Below are 28,000 nucleotides of genomic sequence, written 5' to 3' on the forward strand. Positions count from 1 at the left end.
GCGCAGCCCATCACCAGCAACGGATCAAAGCTGGTCAGAGAATGACTTGGACGAGAGGAGAGAAGAAGGCTTCAGTCCATCAAACTTATCAGAGCTAAAGGAGGAATTACGTACCCAGCGCAAAGAAACTAAAAATCTTGAAAAAAGAGTGGAAGAATTGACAGCTAGACTCATTAATGCAGAGAAGATCATAAACGAAATGACAGAGATGAAAACCATGACACGAGAAATACGTGACAAATGCACAAGCTTCAGTAACCGACTCGATCAACTGGAAGAAAGAGTATCAGCGATTGAAGATCAAATGAATGAAATGAAGCGAGAAGAGAAACCAAAAGAAAAAAGAAGAAAAAGAAATGAGCAAAGCCTGCAAGAAGTATGGGATTACGTAAAAAGACCAAATCTACGTCTGATTGGGGTGCCTGAAAGTGAGGGGGAAAATGGAACCAAGTTGGAAAACACTCTTCAGGATATCATCCAGGAGAACTTCCCCAACCTAGTAGGGCAGGCCAACATTCAAATTCAGGAAATACAGAGAACGCCACAAAGATACTCCTCCAGAAGAGCAACTCCAAGACACATAATTGCCAGATTCACCAAAGTTGAAATGAAGGAAAAAATCTTAAGGGCAGCCAGAGAGAAAGGTCGGGTCACCCACAAAGGGAAGCCCATCAGACTAACAGCAGATCTCTCGGCAGAAACTCTACAAGCCAGAAGAGAGTGGGGGCCAATATTCAACGTTCTTAAAGAAAAGAATTTTCAACCCAGAATTTCATATCCAGCCAAACTAAGTTTCATAAGTGAAGGAGAAATAAAATCCTTTACAGATAAGCAAATGCTTAGAGATTTTGTCACCACCAGGCCTGCCTTACAAGAGACCCTGAAGGAAGCCCTAAACATGGAAAGGAACAACCGGTACCAGCCATCGCAAAAACTTGGCAAAATGTAAAGACCATCGAGGCTAGGAAGAAACTGCATCAACTAACGAGCAAAATAACCAGTTAATATCATAATGGCAGGATCAAGTTCACACATAACAATATTAACCTTAAATGTTAATGGACTAAATGCTCCAATTAAAAGACACAGACTGGCAAACTGGATAAAGAGTCAAGACCCATCAGTCTGCTGTATTCAGGAGACCCATCTCACATGCAGAGACATACATAGGCTCAAAATAAAGGGATGGAGGAAGATCTACCAAGCAAATGGAGAACAAAAAAAAGCAGGGGTTGCAATCCTAGTCTCTGATAAAACAGACTTTAAACCATCAAAGATCAAAAGAGACAAAGAAGGCCATTACATAATGGTAAAGGGATCAATTCAACAGGAAGAGCTAACTCTCCTAAATATATATGCACCCAATACAGGAGCACCCAGATTCATAAAGCAAGTCCTTAGAGACTTACAAAGAGACTTAGACTCACATACAATAATAATGGGGGACTTCAACACTCCGCTGTCAACATTAGACAGATCAACGAGACAGAAAGTTAACAAGGATATCCAGGAATTGAACTCATCTCTGCACCAAGCGGACCTAATAGACATCTATAGAACTCTCCACCCCAAATCAACAGAATATACATTCTTCTCAGCACCACATCGCACTTATTCCAAAATTGACCACATAATTGGAAGTAAAGCACTCCTCAGCAAATGTAAAAGAACAGAAATTATAACAAACTGTCTCTCAGACCACAGTGCAATCAAACTAGAACTCAGGACTAAGAAACTCAATCAAAACCGCTCAACTACATGGAAACTGAACAACCTGCTCCTGAATGACTACTGGGTACATAACGAAATGAAAGCGGAAATAAAGATGTTCTTTGAAACCAATGAGAACAAAGATACAACATACCAGAATCTCTGGGACACATTTAAAGCAGTGTGTAGAGGGAAATTTATAGCACTAAATGCCCACAAGAGAAAGCAGGAAAGATCTAAAATTGACACTCTAACATCACAATTAAAAGAACTAGAGAGGCAAGAGCAATCACATTCAAAAGCTAGCAGAAGGCAAGAAATAACTAAGATCAGAGCAGAACTGAAGGAGATAGAGACACAAAAAACCCTCCAAAAAATCAATGAATCCAGGAGTTGGTTTTTTGAAAAGATCAACAAAATTGACAGACCGCTAGCAAGGCTAATAAAGAAAAAAAGAGAGAGGAATCAAATAGATGCAATAAAAAATGATAAAGGGGATATCACCACTGACCCCACAGAAATACAAACTACCATCAGAGAATACTATAAACGCCTCTACGCAAATCAACTAGAAAATCTAGAAGAAATGGATAATTTCCTGGACACTTACACTCTCCCAAGGCTAAACCAGGAAGAAGTTGAATCCCTGAATAGACCAATAGCAGGCTCTGAAATTGAGGCAACAATTAATAGCCTACCCACCAAAAAAAGTCCAGGACCAGATGGATTCACAGCTGAATTCTACCAGAGGTACAAGGAGGAGCTGGTACCATTCCTTCTGAAACTATTCCAATCAATAGAAAAAGAGGGAATCCTCCCTAACTCATTTTATGAGGCCAACATCATCCTGATACCAAAGCCTGGCAGAGACACAACAAAAAAAGAGAATTTTAGACCAATATCCCTGATGAACATTGATGCAAAAATCCTCAATAAAATACTGGCAAACCGGATTCAGCAGCACATCAAAAAGCTTATCCACCATGATCAAGTGGGCTTCATCCCTGGGATGCAAGGCTGGTTCAACATTCGCAAATCAATAAACGTAATCCAGCATATAAACAGAACCAAAGACAAGAACCACATGATTGTCTCAATAGATGCAGAAAAGGCTTTTGACAAAATTCAACAGCCCTTCATGCTAAAAACGCTCAATAAATTCGGTATTGATGGAACATACCTCAAAATAATAAGAGCTATTTATGACAAACCCACAGCTAATATCATACTGAATGGGCAAAAACTGGAAAAATTCCCTTTGAAAACTGGCACAAGACAGGGATGCCCTCTCTCACCACTCCTATTCAACATAGTGTTGGAAGTTCTGGCTAGGGCAATCAGGCAAGAGAAAGAAATCAAGGGTATCCAGTTAGGAAAAGAAGAAGTCAAATTGTCCCTGTTTGCAGATGACATGATTGTATATTTAGAAAACCCCATCGTCTCAGCCCAAAATCTCCTTAAGCTGATAAGCAACTTCAGCAAAGTCTCAGGATACAAAATTAATGTGCAAAAATCACAAGCATTCTTATACACCAGCAACAGACAAGCAGAGAGCCAAATCAGGAATGAACTTTCATTCACAATTGCTTCAAAGAGAATAAAATACCTAGGAATCCAGCTTACAAGGGATGTAAAGGACCTCTTCAAGGAGAACTACAAACCACTGCTCAGTGAAATCAAAGAGGACACAAACAAATGGAAGAACATACCATGCTCATGGATAGGAAGAATCAATATCGTGAAAATGGCCATACTCCCCAAGGTTATTTATAGATTCAATGCCATCCCCATCAAGCTACCAATGACTTTCTTCACAGAATTGGAAAAAACTGCTTTAAAGTTCATATGGAACCAAAAAAGAGCCCGCATTGCCAAGACAATCCTAAGTCAAAAGGACAAAGCTGGAGGCGTCACGCTACCTGACTTCAAACTATACTACAAGGCTACAGTAACCAAAACAGCATGGTACTGGTACCAAAACAGAGATATAGACCAATGGAACAGAACAGAGTCCTCAGAAATAATACCGCACATCTACAGCCATCTGATCTTTGACAAACCTGAGAGAAACAAGAAATGGGGAAAGGATTCCCTATTTAATAAATGGTGCTGGGAAAATTGGCTAGCCATAAGTAGAAAGCTGAAACTGGATCCTTTCCTTACCCCTTATACGAAGATTAATTCAAGATGGATTAGAGACTTAAATGTTAGACCTAATACCATAAAAACCCTAGAAGAAAATCTAGGTAGTACCATTCAGGACATAGGCATGGGCAAGGACTTCATGTCTAAAACACCAAAAGCAACGGCAGCAAAAGCCATAATTGACAAATGGGATCTAATTAAACTAAAGAGCTTTTGCACAGCAAAAGAAACTACCGTCAGAGTGAACAGGCAACCTACAGAATGGGAGAAAATTTTTGCAACCTACTCATCTGACAAAGGGCTAATATCCAGAATCTACAAAGAACTCAAACAAATATACGAGAAAAAAGCAAACAACCCCATCAAAAAGTGGGGAAAGGATATGAACAGACATTTCTCAAAAGAAGATATTCATACAGCCAACAGACACATGAAAAAATGCTCATCATCACTGGCCATCAGAGAAATGCAAATCAAAACCACAATGAGATACCATCTCACACCAGTTAGAATGGCAATCATTAAGAAGTCAGGAAACAACAGGTGTTGGAGAGGATGTGGAGAAATAGGAACACTTTTACACTGTTGGTGGGATTGTAAACTAGTTCAACCATTATGGAAAAGAGTATGGCAATTCCTCAAGGATCTAGAACTAGATGTACCATATGACCCAGCCATCCCACTACTGGGTATATACCCAAAGGATTATAAATTAGTCTACTACAAAGACACATGTACACGTATGTTTATTGCGGCACTATTCACAATAGCAAAGACTTGGAATCAACCCAAATGTCCATCTGTGACAGACTGGATTAAGAAAATGTGGCACATATACACCATGGAATACTATGCAGCCATAAAAAAGGATGAGTTTGCGTCCTTTGTAGGGACATGGATGCAGCTGGAAACCATCATTCTTAGCAAACTATCACAAGAAGAGAAAACCAAACACCGCATGTTCTCACTCATAGGTGGGAACTGAACAATGAGATCACTTGGACTCGGGAAGGGGAACATCACACACTGGGGTCTATCATGGGGAGGGGGGAGGGGGGAGGAGGGAGGGATTGCATTGGGGAGTTATACATGATATAAATGATGAATTGATGGGTGCTGACGAGTTGATGGGTGCAGCACACCAACATGGCATAAGTATACATATGTAACAAACCTGCACGTTATGCACATGTACCCTAGAACTTAAAGTATAATAAAAAAAAACAAAAAAAAAAAAAAACAAAAAAAAAACAAAAAAAAAACAAAAAAAAAAAAACAAAAACAAAAAAAAAAAAAAAAAAAAAAGGTATATTTAAGGGGTGGGAAAAAAAAGGGTAGAATAAGAACATGAGCTAAAACCTGAAGTTATGAAGCTGTGTGTACTTGGAAAAGTCTGACCAGTTCATCATTGCCAGAATATAACATCTTTTGGAAGTGAGGGACTAAAAGGCTGGAATGTAGGCAGACTAAATTATGAAGAGTTCTATATATCATGCTGAGGAGCAAGATTTTATCTTTTGATAGAAAGTCGGTGAAAAGTTTTAGGCAGGAGATATGATTAGGATCACATTTTACAAGGATGACTTTGACAATAATACAGGAGATGGCTTGGAGTGCACAGAACTGGCATTAGGGAAACCAGTTATGATGTTATTACAACAGTCCATATGAGAGAAAATAAAAGATGATGGCCTGAACTAAGGCAGTGGAATAAGATCTGAGAATAGAGAACAAGTTTCAGATATATTTAGGAGGTAAAATCAATAATGACAGATGAGATGTTTGGGGAGGTGATGGTGAAAGAAGCAATTTTTAAATTTTTTTTTTCTTATTGATACAGAGTCTCCATCTGGCACCCAGGCTAAAATGCAGAGGCACAGTCTCAGCTTGCTGCAACCTCCGCCTCCCAGGTTCAAGCAATTCTCGTGCCTCAGCCTCCCAAGTAGCTGGGATTGCAGGTGTGTGTCACCACATCCAGCTAATTTTTCTGTATTTTTGGTAGAGGTGGGGTTTCGCCATGTTGGCCAGGCTGGTCTCAAACTCTTGGCCTCAAGTGATCCGCCATCCTCAGCCTCCCAAATTGCTAGGATTACACTGCACCTGGCCGAGAAGCAAATTTGCCTAGGTTTATTCCTAGATTTCAGCTGGATAAATGGGTGGATGGTTATGTCATTATCAAAGGAGAGAAGATAAGAGAGGAAAACAGAGTTGGCAAATTATATGCTTCCAGACTGATTTTTTGAGATGTCTGTAAGACATGTAGGTGAAAATATCCTTTATAAATTGCAGATTATAATAATATAATAAAATCTGGGGCTCAGTTGAAATATTTTGCTGAAGGTGTGAGTAGTATTAAAATGGATAAGCCTGGAGAAGAAGATACAGAGCTATGCTATACAGTGTGGTAGGCACTAGCCACATATGACCCTTTTTTTCCTTTTATTCTTCTTTTTTTTTGAGATGGAGTCTCACTCTGTCACCCAGGCTGGAGTGCAGTGGCATGATCCCAGGACACTGCAACCTCCGCTTCCCAGGTTCAAGTGATTCCCCTGCCTCAGCCTTCTGAGTAGCTGAGATTACAGGCACATACCACCACACCCAGCTAATTTTTGTATTTTAGTAGAGACAGGATTTCACCATGTTGGCTAGGCTGGTCTTGAACTCCTGACCTCAGGTGATCCCAAAGTGCATCCCAAAGTGCTGGGATTACAGGCGTGAGCCACCATGCCTGGCCTCATTTTATTTTTTCTAACAGCTTCATTGAGATATAATTCACATACCATAAAATTCACCTATTTAAAGTGTACAATTCAGAGGTCAATCATCACCACAATTACTTCTAGAACATTTTATCATCCCCTAAAGAAACTTTGTACCCTTTGGCAGTCACTTCCCATTTCCCCTCAACCCTTAAAATATTTTTAAAAAAATGTTTAAGGGGCCGGGCGCAGTGGCTCACGCCTATAATCCCAGCACTATGGGAGGCTGAGGCGGGCGAATCACGAGGTCAGGAGATTGAGAACATCCTGGCTAACACGGTGAAACCCCTCTCTACTAAAAATACAAAAAATTAGCCAGGCGTGGTGGTGGGTGCCTGTAGTCCCAGCTACTCGGGAGGCTGAGGCAGGAGAATGGCGTGAACCCAGGAGGCGGAGCTTGCAGTGAGCCGAGATCGCACGACTGCACTCCAGCCTGGGTGACAGAGCAAGACTCTTTCCCAAAAAAAAAAAAAAAAAAAAAGTTTAAGGATATAGATGACCCCTACCTGCATCCCCAACCTCATTTCTTTTTTATAATTTTTAATACCCAAGTTCTGCCTCAGGATCTATCCCAACCTCATTTTATAACACTCTTCCCCTTGTTCATTTTACTTCAGCCACCGTGGCTTCCTTTAAGTTCTTTTTCTTTGTCTTCTCAGAGATGTTGTTTGCTTGCTGTTTCCACCAGAAATCTCAGCTCTTAGTGTGCCTGACCAGACATCATCTCCACGGAAAAGATACTCCTATTTTACGTACAGAAGATCCTCTTTCAGCCCTCCAACCCCACCCCAGTTGCTTTCTAGCCTATCTTCCTGATTTCCTTTATAGCATTTACCATAATCTAAAATTTTATTTACTTATCCGTCTTGTTTCACAAGAACACGTGCTCAACAAAGGAACAGACTTATGGTCACTGTTACATCTACTGTTGAATGTTCACTACCTGGCTGGGCAAGGTGGATCATGTCTGTAATCCCAGCACTTTGGGAGGCCGAGGCGGGTGGATCACCTGAGGTCAGGAGTTCGAGACTAGCCTGGCCAACATGGTGAAACCCCACCTCTACTAAAAATTCAAAACCTTAGCTGGGTGTTGTGGTGAGCACCTGTAATCCTAGCTACTCGGGAGGCTAAGGCAGGAGAATCTCTTGAACCTAGGAGGCAGAAGTTGCAGTAAGCCTGGTCAACAAGAGTGAAACTCTGTCTCAAAAAAAGAAAGAAAAGAATGTTCAGTACCTATGTTCAGTGCCTAACACACAGTAGGTGCTCAATAAATATTTGTTCAATGAATGGAGGCCATGGTAAGAGAAAAGATAGTGTTTTAGGGGAACTTTAAATGGTTGAGCATGGCTACAGTATAGGTTAGGGTCTGAGTTGATGCTGGAGAAGGAAGAAGCCATTACGAGCTTCATATATCATTATAAGGAGTTTGTATTTTATCCTGAAGGCAAAGGAAAGTCATAAAATATTTTGAATAAGGGGAATGACATTACATTAGATTTTTAAAAATCACTTTGGGCCTGGTGTGGTAAGTCATGCTTGTAAAATCACAGCGTTTTGGGAAGCTGAGGTGGGCAGATTCCTTTTGAGGCCAGCTTGTGCAACATGGTGAAACCCCATCTCTACAAAAAATATACAAAAATTAGCCAGGCGTTTTTTTTTTTTTTAGATGAAGTCTTGCTTTGTCACCCGGGTTGGAGTGCAGTAGCGTGATCTCAGCTCACTGCAACCTCCATCTCCTGGGTTCACGCAATTATCCTGCCTCAGCCTTCCGAGTAGTTGGGATTACAGGCATGCGCCACCACGCCTGGCTAATTTTTTGTATTTTTAGTAGAGACAGGGTTTCACCATATTGGTCAAGCTAGTCTTGAACTCCTGACCTCAAGTGATCCACCCACCTCAGCCTCCCAAAGTGCTGGGATTACAGGCGTGAGCCACCATGCCCAGTTTAGCCAGGCATTATTGCACACACTTGTAGTCTCAGCTACTTGGGGTGCTGAGGCAGGAGAATTGCTTAAGCCCAGGAGGTCAAGGCTGCAGTGAGCTATAAGCACACCACTGCACTCCAGCCTGGGCGACAGAGTGAGACCCTGTCTCAAAAAAAATCACTCTGGAGATGACGTGATAAATGTATTATAGATAGATGGATTACAGTGTAGGCGGAAAGATTAGTCAAGACACTGCAGGGATCTAGGGAAGAAATAACGGGGTATAAGGGTATCAATTAATGTAATTAATGTAGAGGCAATAGTAATGGAGAGAGGATTTAGACTCCTACATATCTTACTTACATAAATTGGGTTTTCATATAGGAACCTGAAGAAAATACCTTTATTCTTGGCCAGGTACGGTGGCTCACGCCTGTAATCCCAGCACTTTGGGAGGCTGAGGCCGGTGGATCACGAGGTCAGAAGTTCGAGACCAGCCTGGCCAACATGGTGAAACCCGTATCTACTAAAGATACAAAAAATTAGCTGGATGTGGTGGCAGGCGCCTGTAATCCCAGCTACTCGGGAGTCTGAGGCAGGAGAATCACTCCTCCTGGGAGGCGGAGGTTGCAGTGAGCCGAGACTGCATCATCGCACTCTAGCCTGGGTGACAGGGTGAGACTCCATCTCAAAAAAAAAAAAAAAAAAAAAGTTATTCTCTTAGGGCAGGGCGCAGTGGCTCAAGCCTGTAATTCCAACACTTTTGGAGTCCGCAGGCAGAGCACCTAGGATCAGGAGTTCGAGACCACCCTGGCCAACATGGTGAAACCCCCATCTCTACTAAAATTACAAAAATTAGCTGGGTATGGTGGCACATGCCTATAATCCCAGCTATTCGGGAGGCTGAGGCAGGAGAATCGCTTGAACCCAGGAGGTGGAGTTTGCAGTGAGTCGAGATTGTGCCACTGCACTCCGGCCTGGCGACAGAGCGAGAGCGAGACTCCATCTCAAAAAATGTATACATTAATAAAAATAAAGTTATTCTCTTGTTACACTTAGATTTTTTAAAAATTAGGTTTAGTCCACTATTTACAGATAGAGAACTCCATTCATAGAGGAAAGTAGATGGATTCGAGGTGATGATTTTCTAACTTGGCCAATTATTAAGATCACCTCGTGGGTTTGTAAAATAATTTCAGGAGGGGTCAGGGCAAGAGTGAAGAACTGTTCAGACATAATCATTCAGACAACTCTGTAAGGCTTCTAGGTAGGTTTTGGGGTATATAGATCTAGAGTTTGAGAGTTCTAAGATAAAGATTTTGGATTAATGAGCAAAAGCATCACAAAAGCCACACAGGTGGATTAGATCATCTGGTGAGAAAGGAGATTAAAGCATAGGCCAGGTGCAGTGGCTCACACCTATAATCCCAGCACTCTGGGAGACAGAGGCGGGAGGATTGCTTGAGGCTAGGAGTTCAAGACCAGCCTGGGCTGTATAGCAAGACCCATCGCTATCAAAAAAAAAAAAAAAAGGAAAAAAAGAAAAGGAGAGAGAGACTAGAACAGAATCTTGGTAAACAGTGACATTTAAGGGAAGGAAGACAAAGAGAAAGCAATAAAGGAGACTAAGTAGGAGTGGCTAAGAAAGCCAGGACAATGTTACAAGAGGGAGTGCTCAAAAGTGTCAAGGCCACAGAGATCTCTTCCTGTCAGATTATGACACTTCTGTAAAATAATACTATATTACCTTATCTAGTGAGTCCTAGAGTTAAATGATTATCAAAGTCCCTGAATTTCTTAAAATATACAGAAGCAGGCTGAGCGTGGTGGCTCACGCCTGTAATCCCAGGACTTTGAGGAGGCCGAGGTCAGGAGATCGAGACCATCCTGGCTAACACAGCGAAACCCCATCTCTACTAAAAATACAAAAAATTAGCCAGGGGTGGTGGCACGCGCCTGTAGTCGCAGCTCCTCCAGAGGCTGAGGCAGGAGAATCGCTTGAGTCCAGGAGGTGGAGGTTGCAGTGAGTCAAGATCGCACCACTGCACTCTGGCCTGGGTGACAGAGACTCTGTCTCAAAATAAATAAATAAACAAACAAACACACACACACAGAAGCAAAATTGTTGGGATAAACCCTGTGAATCTGCATTTTATTTTTATTTTTATTTTTTGAGACAGAGTCTCACTCTGTTGCCCAGGCTGGAGTGCAGTGGCACGATCTCAGCTCAGTACAACCTCCGCCTCCTGGGTTCAAGTGATCCTCCTGCCTCAGCCCCCCTAGTAGCTAGGATTACAGGCACGCACCACCATGCCCGACTAATTTTTGTATTTTTAGTAGAGACAGGGTTTCGCCATGTTGGCCAGGCTGGTCTTGAACTCCTAACCTCAGGCGATCCACCCACCTCGGCTTCTCAAAGTGCTGGGATTACAGGCGTGAGCCACAGTGCCTGGCCTGTGAATCTGCATTTAAAAAAAATCTTCCTAGGTGATTCTGATATGCAGTTGAGTTTGGGAACTGTTAATTTAAACCACTTGTTTGATTTGAAAACAGAGAAATTTAATTAAAAGCAATGGATAGAGACCTAAAAATAAAAATCTAGGTATATTAGCAGAATAATTTTGATAGCTTATGTTATAATCTCTCATTGGAAGGAACAGAAGCAAGTACTTAGCTTTCCACAATTAAGCCTTATAATGATGCCATAAGAATAAACTAATCCCCAAAGTCAAGAATTTATCATTTTCAAACACTTTTTTAAAAAGTTGGTGAATAACAAAGAGCTAGGATTAAATAATTTATTAAAAAAACTTTTCTCATAAATCTGTTTCATCAGCATATATGATAACGTCATATGTATTCTTAATTGGAGCAGAAAGATTTTTTAAATTACTGTGAAAAACAAGAGTGAGATTCCAGGAACAATTGTGCCCTAAAGAAATCTGGTTTAGGTTGGGTGCGGTGGCTCACGCCTATAATCACAGCACTTTGGGAGGCCGAGGTGGACGGATCACGAGGTCAGGAGATGGAGACCATCCTGGCTAACATGGTGAAACCCCATCTCTACTACAAATACAAAAAATTAGCCAGGCGTGGTGGCAGGTGCCTGCAGTCCCAGCTACTCGGGAGACTGAGGCAGGAGGATGGGGTGAACCTGGGAGGCGGAGCTTGCAGTGAGCTGAGATCATGATGACATTATATTCCAGCCTAGACTACAGAGTGAGACTTCGTCTCAAGAAAAAAAAAAAAAAAAAAAAAAGAAAGAAATGTGGTTTAAAAGATAGGCATGTTGATTGAACATTGACCTGAATTGTCAATTGAAACTAAAGCTTTTTCTCATTTCTCCACCTAAATACAGGAAAACAAATATAACATGTTGAGTTTGTAAGTTCTCCAGATGTCAAAATTGGTCTGGCTGATTAATCAAGTTAAATTATTTAATTCTATTTTCTATTCCTAAATACAATAACTAAATATAAATCACTGCTCAACAATGAATAAAGGTGGAACTCTAATTCTATCCAATTAGTTTTAAAATGTATTATTTTGAGAACCAAGTCTTTCTCCTAGCTAAGTAAATGAAACTTTCAGTACTTTTTGGGTGTTTTTGTTTGTTTGTTTGTTTTTTCTGAGACAGGGCTTAACTCCTGTCACTCAGGCTGGAGTGCAGTGGCCATGATCTCAGCTCACTGCAACCTCCGCCTCCCAGGCTGAAAAGATTCTCCTGCCTCAGCCTCTCAAGCAGCTGGGATGACAGGCGCATGACAGGATGCCCAGTTAATTTGTATTTTTGTAGAGATGAGGTCTCACGATATTGCCCAGGCAGGTGTCAAACTCCTGAGCTCAAGTGATCTGCCTGCCTTGGCCTCCCAAAGTGCTGGGAGGCCACCGCACCCAGCCAAATGAAACTTTCCTTTAAGGAACAAGTGCATTTTTAATAGATTCTGGAACTCGGCTTGCATAGTAGTCATAATTCCTCAGTGTGGCCAGGACTCCTGCAGAGTTCATATGCTTCACATCCTTGTGGTATTGAAGAACATTCCCATGGATATCAGTTAACTTGCCTATAGAAAAACATCAATCAATTAATCAATCACTCAAGTTAGTGGCTAATTGGATTGTGGTTTTTCTAGTTATTTTTAAGTACGTTTTGCTTGCTTATCCAATAGTAGCCAATAAATTCTGGATAAAAGAATGAGTGTCCACAAAGGTTAAGTTTTAATTCACTTGAAATTTAAGACTACAGAACAATTTTAACTAACTAAAGGATATAAAATTATTTTTTCTCTGATTAAAATTAATTTTATTTAGCATTTTCTTTTCTTGTCTTTTTTTTTTGAGATAGAGTCTTGCCCAGGCTGGAGGACAGTGGTGTGATCTTAGTTACTACAACCTTGGTTTACTACAAGCCCAGGAGTTCAAGGCTGCAGTGGGCCATGACTGCGCCACTGAATTGCAGTCTGGACAACAGAGACCTTGTGTCAAAAAAAAAAAAAAAAAGGCGATAAATAAGGGCTAAATTAACTGTATGCAGATCAAAGTTCAAAAAAGGATATTATAACTCAAGTAAAACTTGCTGAAAATCTACTCTCTCATCCATCGATCATATGAGGGGTTTGGACTGGAAAATCTTTAAGCTTCCTTCTAGCTTTTATATCATAACAGTCTAAGTAAAATAATATTACTGAAATATTATGTCATAGCATGATATAATTGTAGAAAAACTATGAATTTCCCAAAATAAAACAGACTAACCTCCCACAGCATGTAAAATAACTTCTGGAGCACAAGTATCCCACTTCTTACAACCAGGACTTGCAAATACATAAGCAGAGGCTTTGCCTTCAATCAGCTGAATAATCTGTAAGGGTAAAAATAAGAATTATCCTTTGATAATAGGAAGAATAATTGAAAGTCATGAAAAGATTGAGGTACAGATAAGAAAAACTGCTTATTTCTATCAAGGATATTTAATCAGTTCCTCTGTTAAACTCAAGTTAAAAATTTTAGCAGGTTTAAATTATACCAGTATTATGAAGAAATACATAGAATAAATGCATAATAATATAGTGATGTGAAGAAAAAATAATGGTCAAAAAAGCTACAAAGAGGATATCTGAACTGTCTCCACATTCCAAGTTACATAAAGTAACACGTTTCTTTTATTCACGTTGTTTTTCTTTTTTAGCATAAAAGCAATATACATTTACTGCAGAATTAAAGTCTTTTTCAGTATCTAAAAAACTGACCATTTATTAGAGGCCTGCATATGGTGGCCCACTCCTGTAATCCCAGCACTTTGGGAGGCTAAGCAGGTGGATCACTTGCAGCCAGGAGTTTGAGACCAGCCTGGCCAACATAGCAAAACCCATCTCTACTAAAAATACAAAAAGTTAGCTGGGTATGGTGGTGCACGCCTGCAATCCTAGCTACTTGGGAGGCTGAGGCACGAGAATTGCTTGAACCTGGGAGGTGGAGGTTGTAGTGAGCCAAGACTGCACCACTTCACTCCAGCCTGGACGACAGAGTAAGACTCTGTCTCAAACAAACAAACAGCCCTCCAACCAAAAACAAAAACAAAAACAAAAACCCCTGACCATTATTAAATAAAGGACAGAGAAGTATCAAGCAGTACAATAATGTATAAATTGTAATAGATCCTAACAGATGTGCAATGTGACTAGTCTAACAAGTACTTTCATAAGTCTTGGGATCACACGTATTGCCATTTCACTACCAAAATACAAACCTTTTTTTTTTTTTTTTTTTTTATAATATTTGAGGAGATTTATTCTAAGCTAAATATGAGTGACCATCGCCCGTGACACAGCCCTCAGGAAGTCTTGAGAACATGTGCCCAAGGCAGTTGGGAGCAGCTTGGTTGTATACATTTTAGAGAGGCATGAGACATCAATCAAATACATTTAAAAAATACATTCATTTGGTCCAGAAAGGTGGAACAACTCAAAGCGGTGGGGGCAGGGAGGCTTCCAGGATATAGGTGAATTTAAGTATTTTCTGATTGACAATTGGTTGGGTTTGTCTAAAGACCCAGGATCTATAGAAAGGGAATGTTCAGGCCGGGTGCAGTGGCTCACGCCTGTAATCCCAGCACTTTGGGAGGCCGAGGTGGGCGGATCACCTGAGGTTGGGAGTTCGAGACCAGCCTGACCAACATAGAGAAACCACGTCTCTACTAAAAAAAATACAGAATTAGCCAGGTGTGGTGGCAGGCCCCTGTAATCCCAGTTACTCGGGAGGCTGAGGTGGGAGAATCACTTGAGCCTGGGAGGCAGAGGCTGTGGTGAGCCGAGATCATGCCATTGCACTCCAGCCTGGGCAACAAGAGTAAAACTCTGTCTCAAAAAAAAAAAAAAAAAATCAGATTTTAGTTAATCTCTTTAGGATTTGGAGGGTCTGAAAGAAAAAGTTAGCTATGTTAACAGAGATTCTTTACAGATGCAGATTTTTCCCCACAAAGAACAGCTTTGCAGTGCCACAAAATATAAACTTTTATAGAGTCATCCTAACAATTCCTCTAATACTGATACACAACTGAAATACTGCTAGAACTTGCGTGACTCTAAATGGTAACTTGCTATCAAGCTTTCATTAGTCAGTTGACTTTTTTTGGTTATAGTGTAAATTAATTATTATTATAAAACTCAGACTCCACTAAAAATACAAAAATTAGCCGGGCGTGGTGGCAGGCGCCTGTAATCCCAGCTACTCAGGAAGCTGAGGCAGGAGAATCACTTGAACCCAGGAGGCAGAGGTTGCAGTGAGCCGAAATCACACCATTGCACTCCAGCCTGGGCAACAGAGCAAGACTCAGTCTCGAAAAAACAAACAAACAAACAAACAAACAAAAACTATTCAGAAGATATATAAGTAGGACCAGATTGATACGATGTGAGGCAGGAAGGAGTCTAAGATGACTCTCAGGTGTTTGCCTGGATTAGAAAAATGGTGGTGCCATTAGCGGGATAGTAAAACAGGGAGAGAAACACATCCAGAGGTGGGTAGAAAGAGGATGAACTCAAACTGGACACGCTGAATTTGAGATACCTGGGGGATGTCATCATAATGATATCCAGGGGACAATCAGATGACAAGAGATCAGGGCTAGGGATGTAGATCAATTTGTGTCCCATTTCATAATTCTCTCAGCAGGTTGGAAACCTGGATGAAAGAATGGGGGAAATAGACAAGAAGTGGGCGGGTGGGCCCGATCTTAGAGTCTGTAGAAGGTAGAGGAGATAATCTAAGAGGGTCCTTGGCAAAATAAGGTCTTTGGCAAGAAGCATGGAGTCTTACCCTGATGACTTCCATTAACATTGAATTCTCTCAGATAATCAAAAAAAAAAAAAAAAAAAAAAACCCTTTGACTCTTAAATTTATTTTTAAAATTTAAATACTGCAGAAATGTACAAATTATATTATTTACTCCCATCTCTTTAAACTCTCATTTCGTGTTTTTAAAAGTTGAGTATTTCAATGATTCACTTGCATTTCAGAGCAGATGACAGACCTTTTTCATACCTTATTTCCTGCTCCGCCTACTTGCAGCACAGCATCCGGGTTCATAGCAGTAACACAGTCAGTAACCAACTTGTTGCTATGGGATCGAGTAGTTGTGATAATGTGTTTCCCAGCAGGGACTTCTTTCAGCTGAAACCCAAAGGCACCTAAACCTAAAACTCCCCAGATTGTCCTCCCCAACACAGCATCTGGTCCTGCCTGTGTAAATGAGTGAAACAGCAAGACTTGTGATTATTTGGAGAAGAACGTTAGTCCATATATGGAATATTCAGTTATATTAGCATCGTGATTAAAAAAACGAAAACACAATAATATTATAAAGCATAAGAACAATATCACTGATGAAGAACTTTTCCTGAGAGAATCTGCTGATATTATCATTACTCTTCTGGTTAACAGTTTCAAAGAACTTTTGGTTATTCCCTGGAATCTTAATAAACTGATTTCGGTTTATAATGTACTGAAACATCATAAACTGATTACTGTTTTTCTGAATTATCTAATGATCTCTTTGTTGTATTTGAAAATGGCCATTTTCATAAAGTACTAAGATCCCCAGGAAATGAAATACCATGTATTGATAACTACTTTTCATTTTACAAGAAATATTAAAAATCATGTTGCAACAGGAATAGGTAATTATGACAATGTATTTGGCTGCTATGGAGATAGGGTAACTGAATAGGCCAATACAATATTGAAGAGTAGCTGTGGATAATGGGATCAGAGTTAACATTTTGCTGACAATTGTAGTAGCAAAATGACAATGATAATGCAATCTTAGAATCTGTATTTTCCTTTGCAGAACTCAATTTCAACCATATTGTTATAACTATTACTCGATATATAAAAAAATCTGTATTGCATGGGAAGTAAAACTGATACATAAAATGATTGATGCAAAGTCATCAAAATACAATTATATTAATATAGTAGGCATATATTATAGAGAAATACATATTGTACTGAACACTAAACATGTACCAGGCACCATTCTAAGTGCTTTACATGTATTATCTCTCTTTCAATCCTCAAAGTAACCCCATAAAGTAGGTATTCTCATCCTTAATTTAAAGATGAGAAAAATGAAATGTGGAATCATTAAGTAACCTGACTAGAGGCTCTAAGAAGTTCATAACCAAAGATTGGCTCATCTGTCTTCAAAGATGGTATTCTTAAACACTAAATTAGACTGCCTAAGTTTACCTGTCAAAATGTTTTCACACACATCATCTTATTTGTCCTAGAGCAGTACCCTGGGTGTTGTTATTCTGAAATATACTTAGGTTGCAGGTTGGGTTCCCTGGGAAGCAGACTCTGAGGCAGGTGGTATGTTTGTTAGGAAGTGTGCTTGGTATCAACACCTGTGGAAGGGGGAGGAGGGCGTGGGCAGAGGGATGAAATAAGCTGTGATGCAGGTACAACAAGAGCTGACTCTACGGGGAGCTGTTCCTATGCAGGGAGTCTGGAGCTACAATAGCCTTTCAGAGTAGTCCCAAATTGGGATGAGATGTCAGGTTTTTAAACTCCTACAATAATCAGTCACTGGAAATGGACTGCATTGGGAAGAGGTGTGGTCCTGGGTGAGACAGCTCTCTGTTGGTAGGGCAATCCCACAAGAGTCTGATGGCAAATGAGGCAACAAAGGAGCCAAAGAACGAGCACTGGGTGCTCGGTATATGTTAATGTGCTTCCTCTGTTCCCATCTGAGTTTGCACTACAGGAGAGGTTTGGAGTCTAAGGAAGCTATTTACTTTATTTTTATTTTTATTTTTTTGAGACAGAGTCTCACTGTGTCACCCAGGCTGGAGTTCAGTGGCATGATCTTAGCTCACTGCAAACTCTGCCTCCTGGCTTCAAGCAATTCTCTAGCCTCAGCCTCCTGAGTAGCTGGGATTACAGGTGCGTGCCACCATGTCCGGCTAATTTTTGTACTTTTTTACTAGAGATGGGGTTTCACCATATTGGTCAGGCTGGTCTCGAACTTCTGACCTCGTGATCCACCTGCCTTGGCCTCCCAAAGTGCTGGGATTACAGGCATGAACCACCATGCCTGGCCAAGAAACCTATTTATTAATGCAGCTCTCCAGTTATTCTGGAAAAATAATAAAGGAAATAAAACAGTGGACACAAATATTTTGGGCCCTACAAGGTCATATTCCTTCTGTAAATGAACATTTAGGCAAAAAGGATGGGACCAAGGACTCTAGTGTTTTGATGTGGTCAACACAATCCCATGATGCAACCAGCTTGCCTTCTTCTGTGCTCCTGACTGTCAGGCTCTTACATTGTCTTTCTCTTTCAAAGCCTCCACACCAATTTTGGGAGGGTAATAAAGTCAAAAATTTTCTATCAATTAAGCTTCAATGGTTAAGAAACTGGCTTTAGTATAAAGATAGACTGAGTTTCTTCATGCTATTTCCTTTAAGTGTCTACCAGTTTCAGTATATGTTGGAAGCAATAATAAAGTTTGAATTGCTAAGTCTTTTCTCTGGCTCAGGAGGGCAATATAAAGTAATACAGTAGCAAGGTTTGGATTTGAGTTTGAATCCCAATTCTGCCATTTACCAACCGGGTGACCACAGGAAAGTTAATTGCCTCAGTTTCCTCTTTAAAATGGAGATAACAGTTTCCTTAAAGGGCTGTGGTGAGTATTCAATGAAAGGATATATTTGAAACCCTTGAACCTGGCAGCATACAGTAAACTCTTAATTTTAGCTATTATGGTGATGATGATTATTATTTAAAATTGAATCTTTAGCCTGAATACCACCAACACAGCTGAGCAACTTTTCTACTTCCATTTGTGGTAACGAATTTTAAGGCATAAGCAAGAGAAGCAAAAGAAAGGATAAACAGTGTCCAGAGGGGAAGTGGTACAGAGAGAGGTAATGAAGAGAAGCAGAACAGCAGAAAATGAACTGGTACATGGGATGCACAATGGCCACCTGGGGTACCACAAGTTGCCTACCTCTTTTCTACCTACTAGTGGAGCCAAAACCCTAGCTATTTTTTTCACCCTTTGCTTCATTCCTGTGTTCCCTTAACTGCTGCTTTTCATTGTTCTGTGGAAAATGAATACGATTTTTCTAATCTCAGCAAGAAGTGGTGAAAATTGTTAACTCCTAAGCACTTAGATTTTTTCCTGATGAAAGGTACCATGTATTACAATGCTTTATATGAATTAAATGCCCCTTTTGAAAGTAATAGTATTAACTCAAAGTTTACATACAAATCACAAACTTGTGTCTGCATATAACAGTATGAACATTAAAATCATATTTAAAGAATTAATAGACATAGGCGATTTAACCCGAGAAACTTTCTCCATAACATATCACTATTTTGGTAAATCTTAAGAAACACATGATTCTTAATAAAATTTATAATCATATGAACAGCAGGAAAAAATGAATTTATATTAGAAATAAAGATTAACCTTGCTTTTAACTCAGAGTGGAAATTTAGAAGTAATACTGCCCACTCTGATTACTTTGTTTCTCTAAAGTTCTATCAAGGTCACATTAATATAAATACTTTACTTTATCTCCACGATTTCCTATAAAATTTAATGCAATTTAATGGTACATTCTTGCTTTGAAATGACACTGGTCTTTTGTTTCTATAGAAGACAATTTCTCTGATGTATAATAAAAAATCAAAGCAGATTAGAAGAGACAAGAAAAAAGAGTGCAAGAGCATAATAAGTTCTGTTACCAACACTGACTGCAATTTAGGCATTACACAGCGTTCCCTGGAAAACAACATGCCTAGCATCTTTTCTTGATTGAAATGGTTCATTTCTTGAATGTGCTTCAGGAACCAATCGTAAATCAGGTGTCTTGATGCCCAAGGTAATCAAGAACCCTATCAGTAATTCTCTGACATTTATATTTGAATCATAAGGCATAAATTTAAAAATATATAATGCATACAGTGTGTCTGTGTACATACACATACATATATATACACACCCAGTACCAATGCCCCCAGCAATTTTGATTCAATAGGTCTGGGGTACAGCCTGGGAATCCATATTCTTAAAAGTTCCTCATCAGTTAATAGCATAGCTAAAAAAAAGTTAAATAAATAAATACAATTTTAAAAATGAAAAGTTCTCCAGATGGTTGCATGTGCAACCAAGCTAAAAACCTCTCACTTAGATAACACAAAGAATCATATAACACTACCATTATTTATCTAATGAAATTACTTTGTATCACTTATAGTAATACCTCATAGTTGTAATATGGCTGGTTAATAACTCCTGCTATGGCTTTTCCTTCATAAGCAATTCCAATAAGAACTGTTACATTGTCAAGAAGACCTGCAAAGAAGAAATAAATATCAGTTATATAACTTGCTCATGTTATGACTCATCATTACTGCATCAATTGCTCCAAGTTAGTTTTGCAGTTAAGGTATGGAATTTGCAATGATTCATCCATGATCAATCCTATTTACGGCAAAATGCATAAATGATAAGCGAGCTGGCCAGAAACAGCAATAGGATCTATGGCCACTTAATTGAATTGGTAATCATGGTCTCATTAGTACAATGTGTAAACCAACTAAATAAAGCAGCCATAACTCTGCAGCTATCATCATCAGATTCCTCTATGCCTCTTCCACCATCATCCAACTCATCCTTACCTGCCGAATCACTTTATATTCCTGGATTACATCTAGACTTGTATTCCAAGCCTTTAAAGCAGAGTTTCTCAAAGAGAGGCCCAAGGACTATCAAGTAGCATTAGAATTAACTGGCATACTTTTTGTAACACAGATCTTCTCAGGCTCCTTCCCAGAACTAGTGAATCAAAATCTGGGAGTGGGGAACAAGACCGAAATAAGCTTTCTAGGTGCTTTTATACACATTAAAGTAGTCTAGAGCGTCCTTATTTCACAATGGGTTCTACAGATGTTTTCAGCACACACACAGACATACACATGTACACACACACTGTGATTCACTCATTATAGAGATGTCTCATTCAAGAACAATAAAAGTTTTTTTCTAGTAATTATGATCAATTTTTAAAGCCATGTCCTGAGAGCCAATATAAGAAAACTTATGTAGATCTTAATTTTATCATCATCATCATCATCATCATCATCATCATCATTTTCTTTTTTTGAAACAGAGTCCTTCTCTGTCACCCAGGCTGGAGTGCAGTGGCGAGATCTCAGCTCACTACAACCTCTGTCTTCCGAGTTCAAGTAATTCTCCTGCCTCAGCCCCACAAGTAGCTGGGATTACAGACATGCGCCACCAGGCCCAGCTAATTTTTCTATTTTTAGGAGAGAAGGGGTTTCACCATGTTGGCCAGGCTAGTCTCGAACTTCTGACCTAATTATCTGCCCACCTTGGCCTCCCAAAGTGCTGGGATTACAGGCATGAGCCACCGCACCTGGCCTAGATCTTAATTTTAAAAATAAAACTCTAAGCTTAAAACCCAAAACTTGCCAGGCGTGGTGGCTCACACCTGTAATCCCAGCACTTTGGGAGGCCCAGGCAAGCAGATCACCTGAAGTTGGGAGTTCAAGACCAACCTGACCAATATGGTGAAACCCCATTTCTCCTAAAAATACAAAAATTAGCTGGGCATGGTGGCGGGTGCCTGTAATCACAGCTACTTGGGAGGTGAGGCAGGAGAATAGCTTGAATCTGGGAGGCAGAGGTTGCAGTGAGCTGAGATCGTGCCACTGCACTCTAGCCTGGGCAATGAGCAAGACTGTCTAAAACAAAAAAAAAAAACCTAAAACTAAAACTCTGGCTCTGAGCCTGTTCATTCCTACATTTATATGGCCAATTTTATTTTAATTTGTTGCTAATTGTTCTCATCTTAGATAAGGAGAAATATTGTACTGTGTTTTAAAACCCACCTTTAAAAGGTGAGGCCGTGAAATGTGAAAGCAGTTCACAGATTAGGGGAGAGTGAATGGGGACGGCATGGGATGGTGGTGCTGGCAGAGCAAGAGCTACATAGTTGTACTCGTTATCGTTTTTCTACCCCAATAACTGGGGGTTCAGTATAGTCATTTTGGTAACACTGGTTTAATATGTTAGTTATTTTCATCTGGGAGACATCAGAAGTGTGGGGCTGGTAGAGTATGTGGGGGGTGGTATTTGAAGGAGATGAATTTTCTTCTCCTGTCTTGACAATCAATGATGTATGAGAACCATGAGCACAAATATAGCTTTAGGGGAAAACATAACACATGATACTAGCTTTCCATACAACATACAAAATATCAAATATTTACAACTAACATCATATCCTTGTCCCACTGCTGTCAAATATGAATACAAAAGAGATATCAACCTTCAGTATATTCCTTGGTTCCATCCAGAGGATCCACCCAGACCACGAGCTAAAATTAAAAAGAGAGAAGGAAAATAGCTAAATCAAGCATACAGAATTCTAAAAATAGATTTAAATAGATTAAAACTACCTTTTTTTCCTGTTTGAAATTATATTATGGATGGCCTGAGTTAATGTCATCTGTTTGGAGATAGTATAAAAACCTTATTCTTTTGTAATCATGGAAAAAGTTCATTTGAATAAGAGAAAAGTCTGATTTAAGAATTATCAGGCCAGGCACGGTGGCTCACACCTGTAATCCCAGCATTTTGGGAGGCTGAGGCGGGTGGACCACCTGAGGTCAGGAGTTCAAGACCAGCCTGGCCAAAGTGGTGAAACCTCACCTCTACTAAAAATACAAAATTAGCTGGGCGTGGTGGTAGGGGGCTGTAATCCCAGCTACTCAGTAGGCTGAGGCAGGAGAATCACTTGAACTCAGGAGGTGGAGGTTGCAGTGAGCCGACATCGTGCCATTGCACTCCAGCCTGGGCAACAAGAGCAAAACTCCATTTCAAAAAAAAAAAAAAAAAGGATTTTCAACATGAAATGTTTAATTGATAAAAGTTTGTTGTCATTTGGACACTAAGCACACTCTCTAGATCATGGTACAGAGAAAACTTGTAAAGTGGCATAAAAAATGTTTTGAACATGCATAGTTGCTACTCATTTTTATACGTAAGTGCTGATTTAAAAAAAAACAACAGTCTGATTATCTCAAGGACACAGTCCACACAATCCAAAGAAAAATGAATAATAAAACTGGCAGCAGATTTAAAAGGAAAATTCCTTCCGTTTAGGACATTTAATATGATTCAGGATATGCTGCCTTTAACCACTACAATGATAACATTATGTGAATTTCTGAGTGAGGGCATGTTTCTGATGGAGGACACCATGTCTCATTTTCTTTGTTTCCTCCATACCACAGAGCAAAGTGTCTGACTCATAGTAAGTCTCCAACGAATATGCATTAAATAATTAAATATTGGAAAACTAAAGACGTTATGGTGGGTATTTGAAGTCACAGATTTAACTGAAGCAACTATGAAAAGCAAGCAGGATGATATTTATGGTCTTCTAAAAATATAAGGTAGTAATCTGTTTCATAGCCTTCTGTCCCCAGTTACCAATGAATGTTTTTTTTTTTTTACAAGAAAAAGTAAACTTTAGATAAGATTAATTACCTTAAACAAGGGATATTTCATAATGAAGGGGCCAATTCACCAAGGTCTAATAATCCTAAGTGCAAATGCACCCAATAAAAGAGTTTCAAAATACAAGAAGGAAAAACACACACACACACAAAACAACAATCACAATTACAGTTGGATATGTTAACAGTTGGATATATATAGGTAACTGACAGATATATACAGTTTGGTATATATTGGTAACTGACAGATGGCAGTATAACGAACCATTCATTTTTCTTTGATTGGGGAAGTTGCTCCCAGAAGAAAGAAGGAATAAGTCTTGATCTTGAGAAGTCTGAGAAGTCTCCTTCTCAGCAGGATAACTTGATCTTTTGTAAATAGAATAATATTATTTACTAGGAAGAGTAGTCTTATATGTAATGTTCTTAAAAGGATGTTCCTGGTTAAGTATTTCTTTTTTTTTTTTTTTTTTTTTTTTTTTATACTTTAAGTTCTAGGGTACATGTGCATAACGTGCAGGTTTGTTACATATGTATATTTGTGCCATGTTGGTGTGCTGCACACATCAACTCGTCAGCACCCATCAATTCATCATTTATATCATGTATAACTCCCCAATGCAATCCCTCCCCCCTCCCCCCTCCCCATGATAGGCCCCGGTGTGTGATGTTCCCCTTCCCGAGTCCAAGTGATCTCATTGTTCAGTTCCCACCTATGAGTGAGAACATGCGGTGTTTGGTTTTCTCTTCTTGTGATAGTTTGCTAAGAATGATGGTTTCCAGCTGCATCCATGTCCCTACAAAGGATGCAAACTCATCCTTTTTTATGGCTGCATAGTATTCCATGGTGTATATGTGCCACATTTTCTTAATCCAGTCTGTCACAGATGGACATTTGGGTTGATTCCAAGTCTTTGCTATTGTGAATAGTGCTGCAATAAACATACGTGTGCATGTGTCTTTGTAGTAGAATAATTTATAATCCTTTGGGCATATACCCAGTAGTGGGATGGCTGGGTCATATGGTACATCTAGTTCTAGATCCTTGAGGAATTGCCATACTGTTTTCCATAATGGTTGAACTAGTTTACAATCCCACCAACAGTGTAAAAGTGTTCCTATTTCTCCACATCCTCTCCAACAACTGTTGTTTCCTGATTTTTTAATGATTGCCATTCTAACTGGTGTGAGATGGTATCTCATTGTGGTTTTGATTTGCATTTCTCTGATGGTGAGTGATGATGAGCATTTTTTCATGTGTCTGTCTAAAACACCAAAAGCAATGGCAGCAAAAGCCAAAATTGACAAATAGGATCTAATTAAACTAAAGAGCTTCTGCACAGCAAAAGAAACTACCATCAGAGTAAACAGGCAACCTACAGAATGGGAGAAAATTTTTGCAATCTACTCATCTGACAAAGGGCTAATATCCAGAATCTACAAAGAACTCAAACAAATATACAAGAAAAAAACAAACAACCCCATCAAAAAGTGGGGAAAGGATATGAACAGACATTTACCAATGAATGTTTTACTATCAAATCTACTAAATATCTACTAAATACAAATTAGATTTTCTTCCTAAAAGTATTATTGTTTTTTTTTAATGAGACAGGGTCTCACTTTGCTGTCCAGGCTGAGGGTATGTGTAAAACTGTGCAAGGCAGGAACAAGGTAAGACAACTCACACTTCCCAATTGCAAAACTTAATACAAAGCAAGAAAGTGTGCTACTGGCATAAGGATAGACATATAGACCAATGGAATATAACTGAGAGTACAGAATGAAACCCATACATCTATTTCTTTTCTTTTTTCTTTTTTTTTTTTCTTTTGAGATGAAGTTTTGCTCTTGTCGCCCAGGTTGGAGTGCAACGGCACAATCTCGGCTCACTGCAACCTCCGCCTCCCAGGTTCAAGCGATTCTCCTGCCTCAGCCTCCTGAGTAACTGGGATTATAGGCGTGTGCCACCACGCCCAGCTAATTTTGTATTTTTAGTAGAGACGGAGTTTCTCCATATTGGTCAGGCTGGTCGTGAACTCTTGACCTCAGGTAATCTGCCTGCCTCAGCCTCCCAAAGCATTGGGGTTACAGACGTGAGCCACCGTGACTGGCATGAAACCCATACATCTATGGCCTGCTGATTTTTCACAAGTGTGCCAAGGCCATTCAACTGGGGAAAAAATCATCTCTTTAAGAGACAGTGCTGGGGCCAGGCGAGATGGCTCAAGCCTGTAATCCTAGCACTTTGGGAGGCCAAGGTGGGTGGATCACGAGGTCAAGAGATAGAGACTATCCTGGCCAACATGGTGAAACCCCATCTCTACTACAAATACAAATACAAAAACAATTAGCTGGGTGTGGTGGTGTGAGTCTGTAGTCCCAGCTACCTGGGAGGCTGAGGCAGGAGAATCGTTTGAACCCAGGAGGTGGAGGTTGCGGTGAACCAAGATCGCAGCCCTGCACTCCAGCCTGGTGAGAGAGAGAGACTTCATCTCAAAAAAAAAAAAAAAAAAAAAAAGAGAGATGGTGCTGGTTGCAGCCTTAACTTCCATGGGCTCAGGTGATCCTCCCACCTCAACCTCCCAAGTAGCTGAGACTACAAGTGTGCACCACCACACCTGGCTAATTTTTGTATTTTTTGTAGAGACAGAGTTTCACTATGTTGCCCAGTCTGGTCTCGAACTCCTAGACTCAAGCAATCCAACCACCTCGGCCTCCCAAAGTCCTGGGATTACAGGTGTGACCCACCATGCCTGGCCCTAAAAGTATTTTAAATAATGGTTTTAGAGTGGAAAGGAAACCCATAGGATGAGAAACTGAACTCTAAATCCACATGGTTGCCTGATACTTCCATGTTGGCTCTGAAATATATCAAGTTTCTGGCTGCCCCTATTTTATAACTACCAATTTTTCATCTTACAGGCAAATTGTATTTCCTTTACTATGGCAAAAAGCCCAGGTTAATAGAGAGTTGAGTATAAATAGGGATCATACATCTTCTTCTTGAATAGCACTGTACTGCGATGGGCATGGTTGCTTCAGTATTTCCTCCCACTGACTGTCTTCAATCAGCTCTTGATCCACTTCCTCAGAAGGCAGATCCTAAAGCAGAGATAACCCTAATGGTTATTGAAGCCATTTAGTGTTTACAGAGTATGCTTTTTCTCATTAACAGAAGAAATGCAGCATCACAGTTTTCGCTAGTTCTTCTGGTTTACCATTTATATTTAGAACTTTTAAAGCAAACCTTAAAAATTTGCACAAACAATCATATGTGGCTCATCAAAATTGACTAAATGGTTGCAATGTCATTATCTTGAACAGAGTTTAAAAATAAAAGATTCTTTAAGTATTATATACTCATTTAAACAAGTGTCTCTGACAGCAGATAGTTCCCCTGTATTACATTAGATGTCAATTTCCTCACTTTCTTTTTTTTTTTTTGAGACGGAGTCTTGCTCTGTTGCCCAGGCTGGAGTGCAGGGGCACCATCTCGGCTCACTGCAACCTCCCCGCTTCTGGGGTCAAGCAGTTCTCCTTCCTCAGCCTCCTGAGCAGCTGGGATTACAGGAGTTCACCACCACGCCTGGCTAATTTTTGTATTTTTAGTAGAGACGGGATTCAGTTTCACCATGTTGGTCAGGCTGGTCTCGAACTCCTGATCTCGTGATCTTCCCGCCTTGGCCTCCCAAAGTGCTGGGATTACAGGCGTGAGCCACCACGCCCGGCCTACTTCCCTCACTTTCAAAGTGTTATAGTCTTTGGATAAGTACGCAAATAAGCCTAAGTTTAAAAACAAACAACAACAAAACCCATTTTATTCCAAAGTTCTAGATCTCTGCCAATCTTACAGTTTGTATGCTGGGTATAACAGTAACCATATCTTTTATGGTCAATAATTAAGACATCTGGCTTAGAAATAGACCAAAATGTCTTAAAATCAGATATTTCCCCCAAGTCCAAGGAATACAATAATTATTTTTGTGTTTAAAACAATAAATATAATGCTTGAAATTATAATAGTGGTACATAAATCATTAAAGCGTCAGTTATAAGTACACTTGGTAAACAGTGATTTTAAAAAAATGTCTCTGATGACTCTTACCTCTTCCCCTATAATTGTGAGTTTGGGGAATTTCCGGGCCAATGAAGAACATATGCTCATCTGTGCCAATCGGTCAGCTTTGGTCTGCAGGTCTGTTGCACAGGTCTATAACAAAAAATGCAAATTTTAGCAGAGCTAATGAGAAATAAGTTGTCCTCTGATTCCCTGTGCATGAGTGCCTACATAATTTAGATTACACTGTCAGTTTTTAGAGTCATAGAACTTAACACCAAATGAGTTAACTAGTTTCTTGCCTTGGTTTTTCTCAAAGGATTAATAGTGGTTAAAGTTTG

At 39.8% G+C, this 28,000-nt stretch overlaps 1 protein-coding gene across 2 annotated transcripts in view; it reads right to left on the bottom strand.

Moving 5' to 3' along the window:
* Positions 1-11,323: 11,323 nt before the first annotated feature.
* BPNT1 (3'(2'), 5'-bisphosphate nucleotidase 1) overlaps positions 11,324-28,000 on the bottom strand; it is a 31,724-nt gene continuing 15,047 nt past the window's right edge. For both annotated transcript variants that reach the window (XM_010368076.2, XM_010368077.2), the window contains exons 3-9: positions 27,708-27,812; positions 26,597-26,704; positions 22,408-22,456; positions 20,317-20,408; positions 16,082-16,279; positions 13,295-13,400; positions 11,324-12,603 (exon numbers count right to left, since the gene is read on the bottom strand). In XM_010368076.2, coding sequence (XP_010366378.1) covers positions 12,455-12,603; positions 13,295-13,400; positions 16,082-16,279; positions 20,317-20,408; positions 22,408-22,456; positions 26,597-26,704; positions 27,708-27,812 — 807 coding nt within the window. In that variant the 3' untranslated portion in view covers positions 11,324-12,454. The remainder of the gene's footprint in view (positions 12,604-13,294; positions 13,401-16,081; positions 16,280-20,316; positions 20,409-22,407; positions 22,457-26,596; positions 26,705-27,707; positions 27,813-28,000) is intronic.

The sequence above is a fragment of the Rhinopithecus roxellana genome, chromosome 8, assembly GCF_007565055.1.
Source record: "Rhinopithecus roxellana isolate Shanxi Qingling chromosome 8, ASM756505v1, whole genome shotgun sequence".
Classification (NCBI taxonomy): Eukaryota; Metazoa; Chordata; class Mammalia; order Primates; family Cercopithecidae; genus Rhinopithecus; species Rhinopithecus roxellana.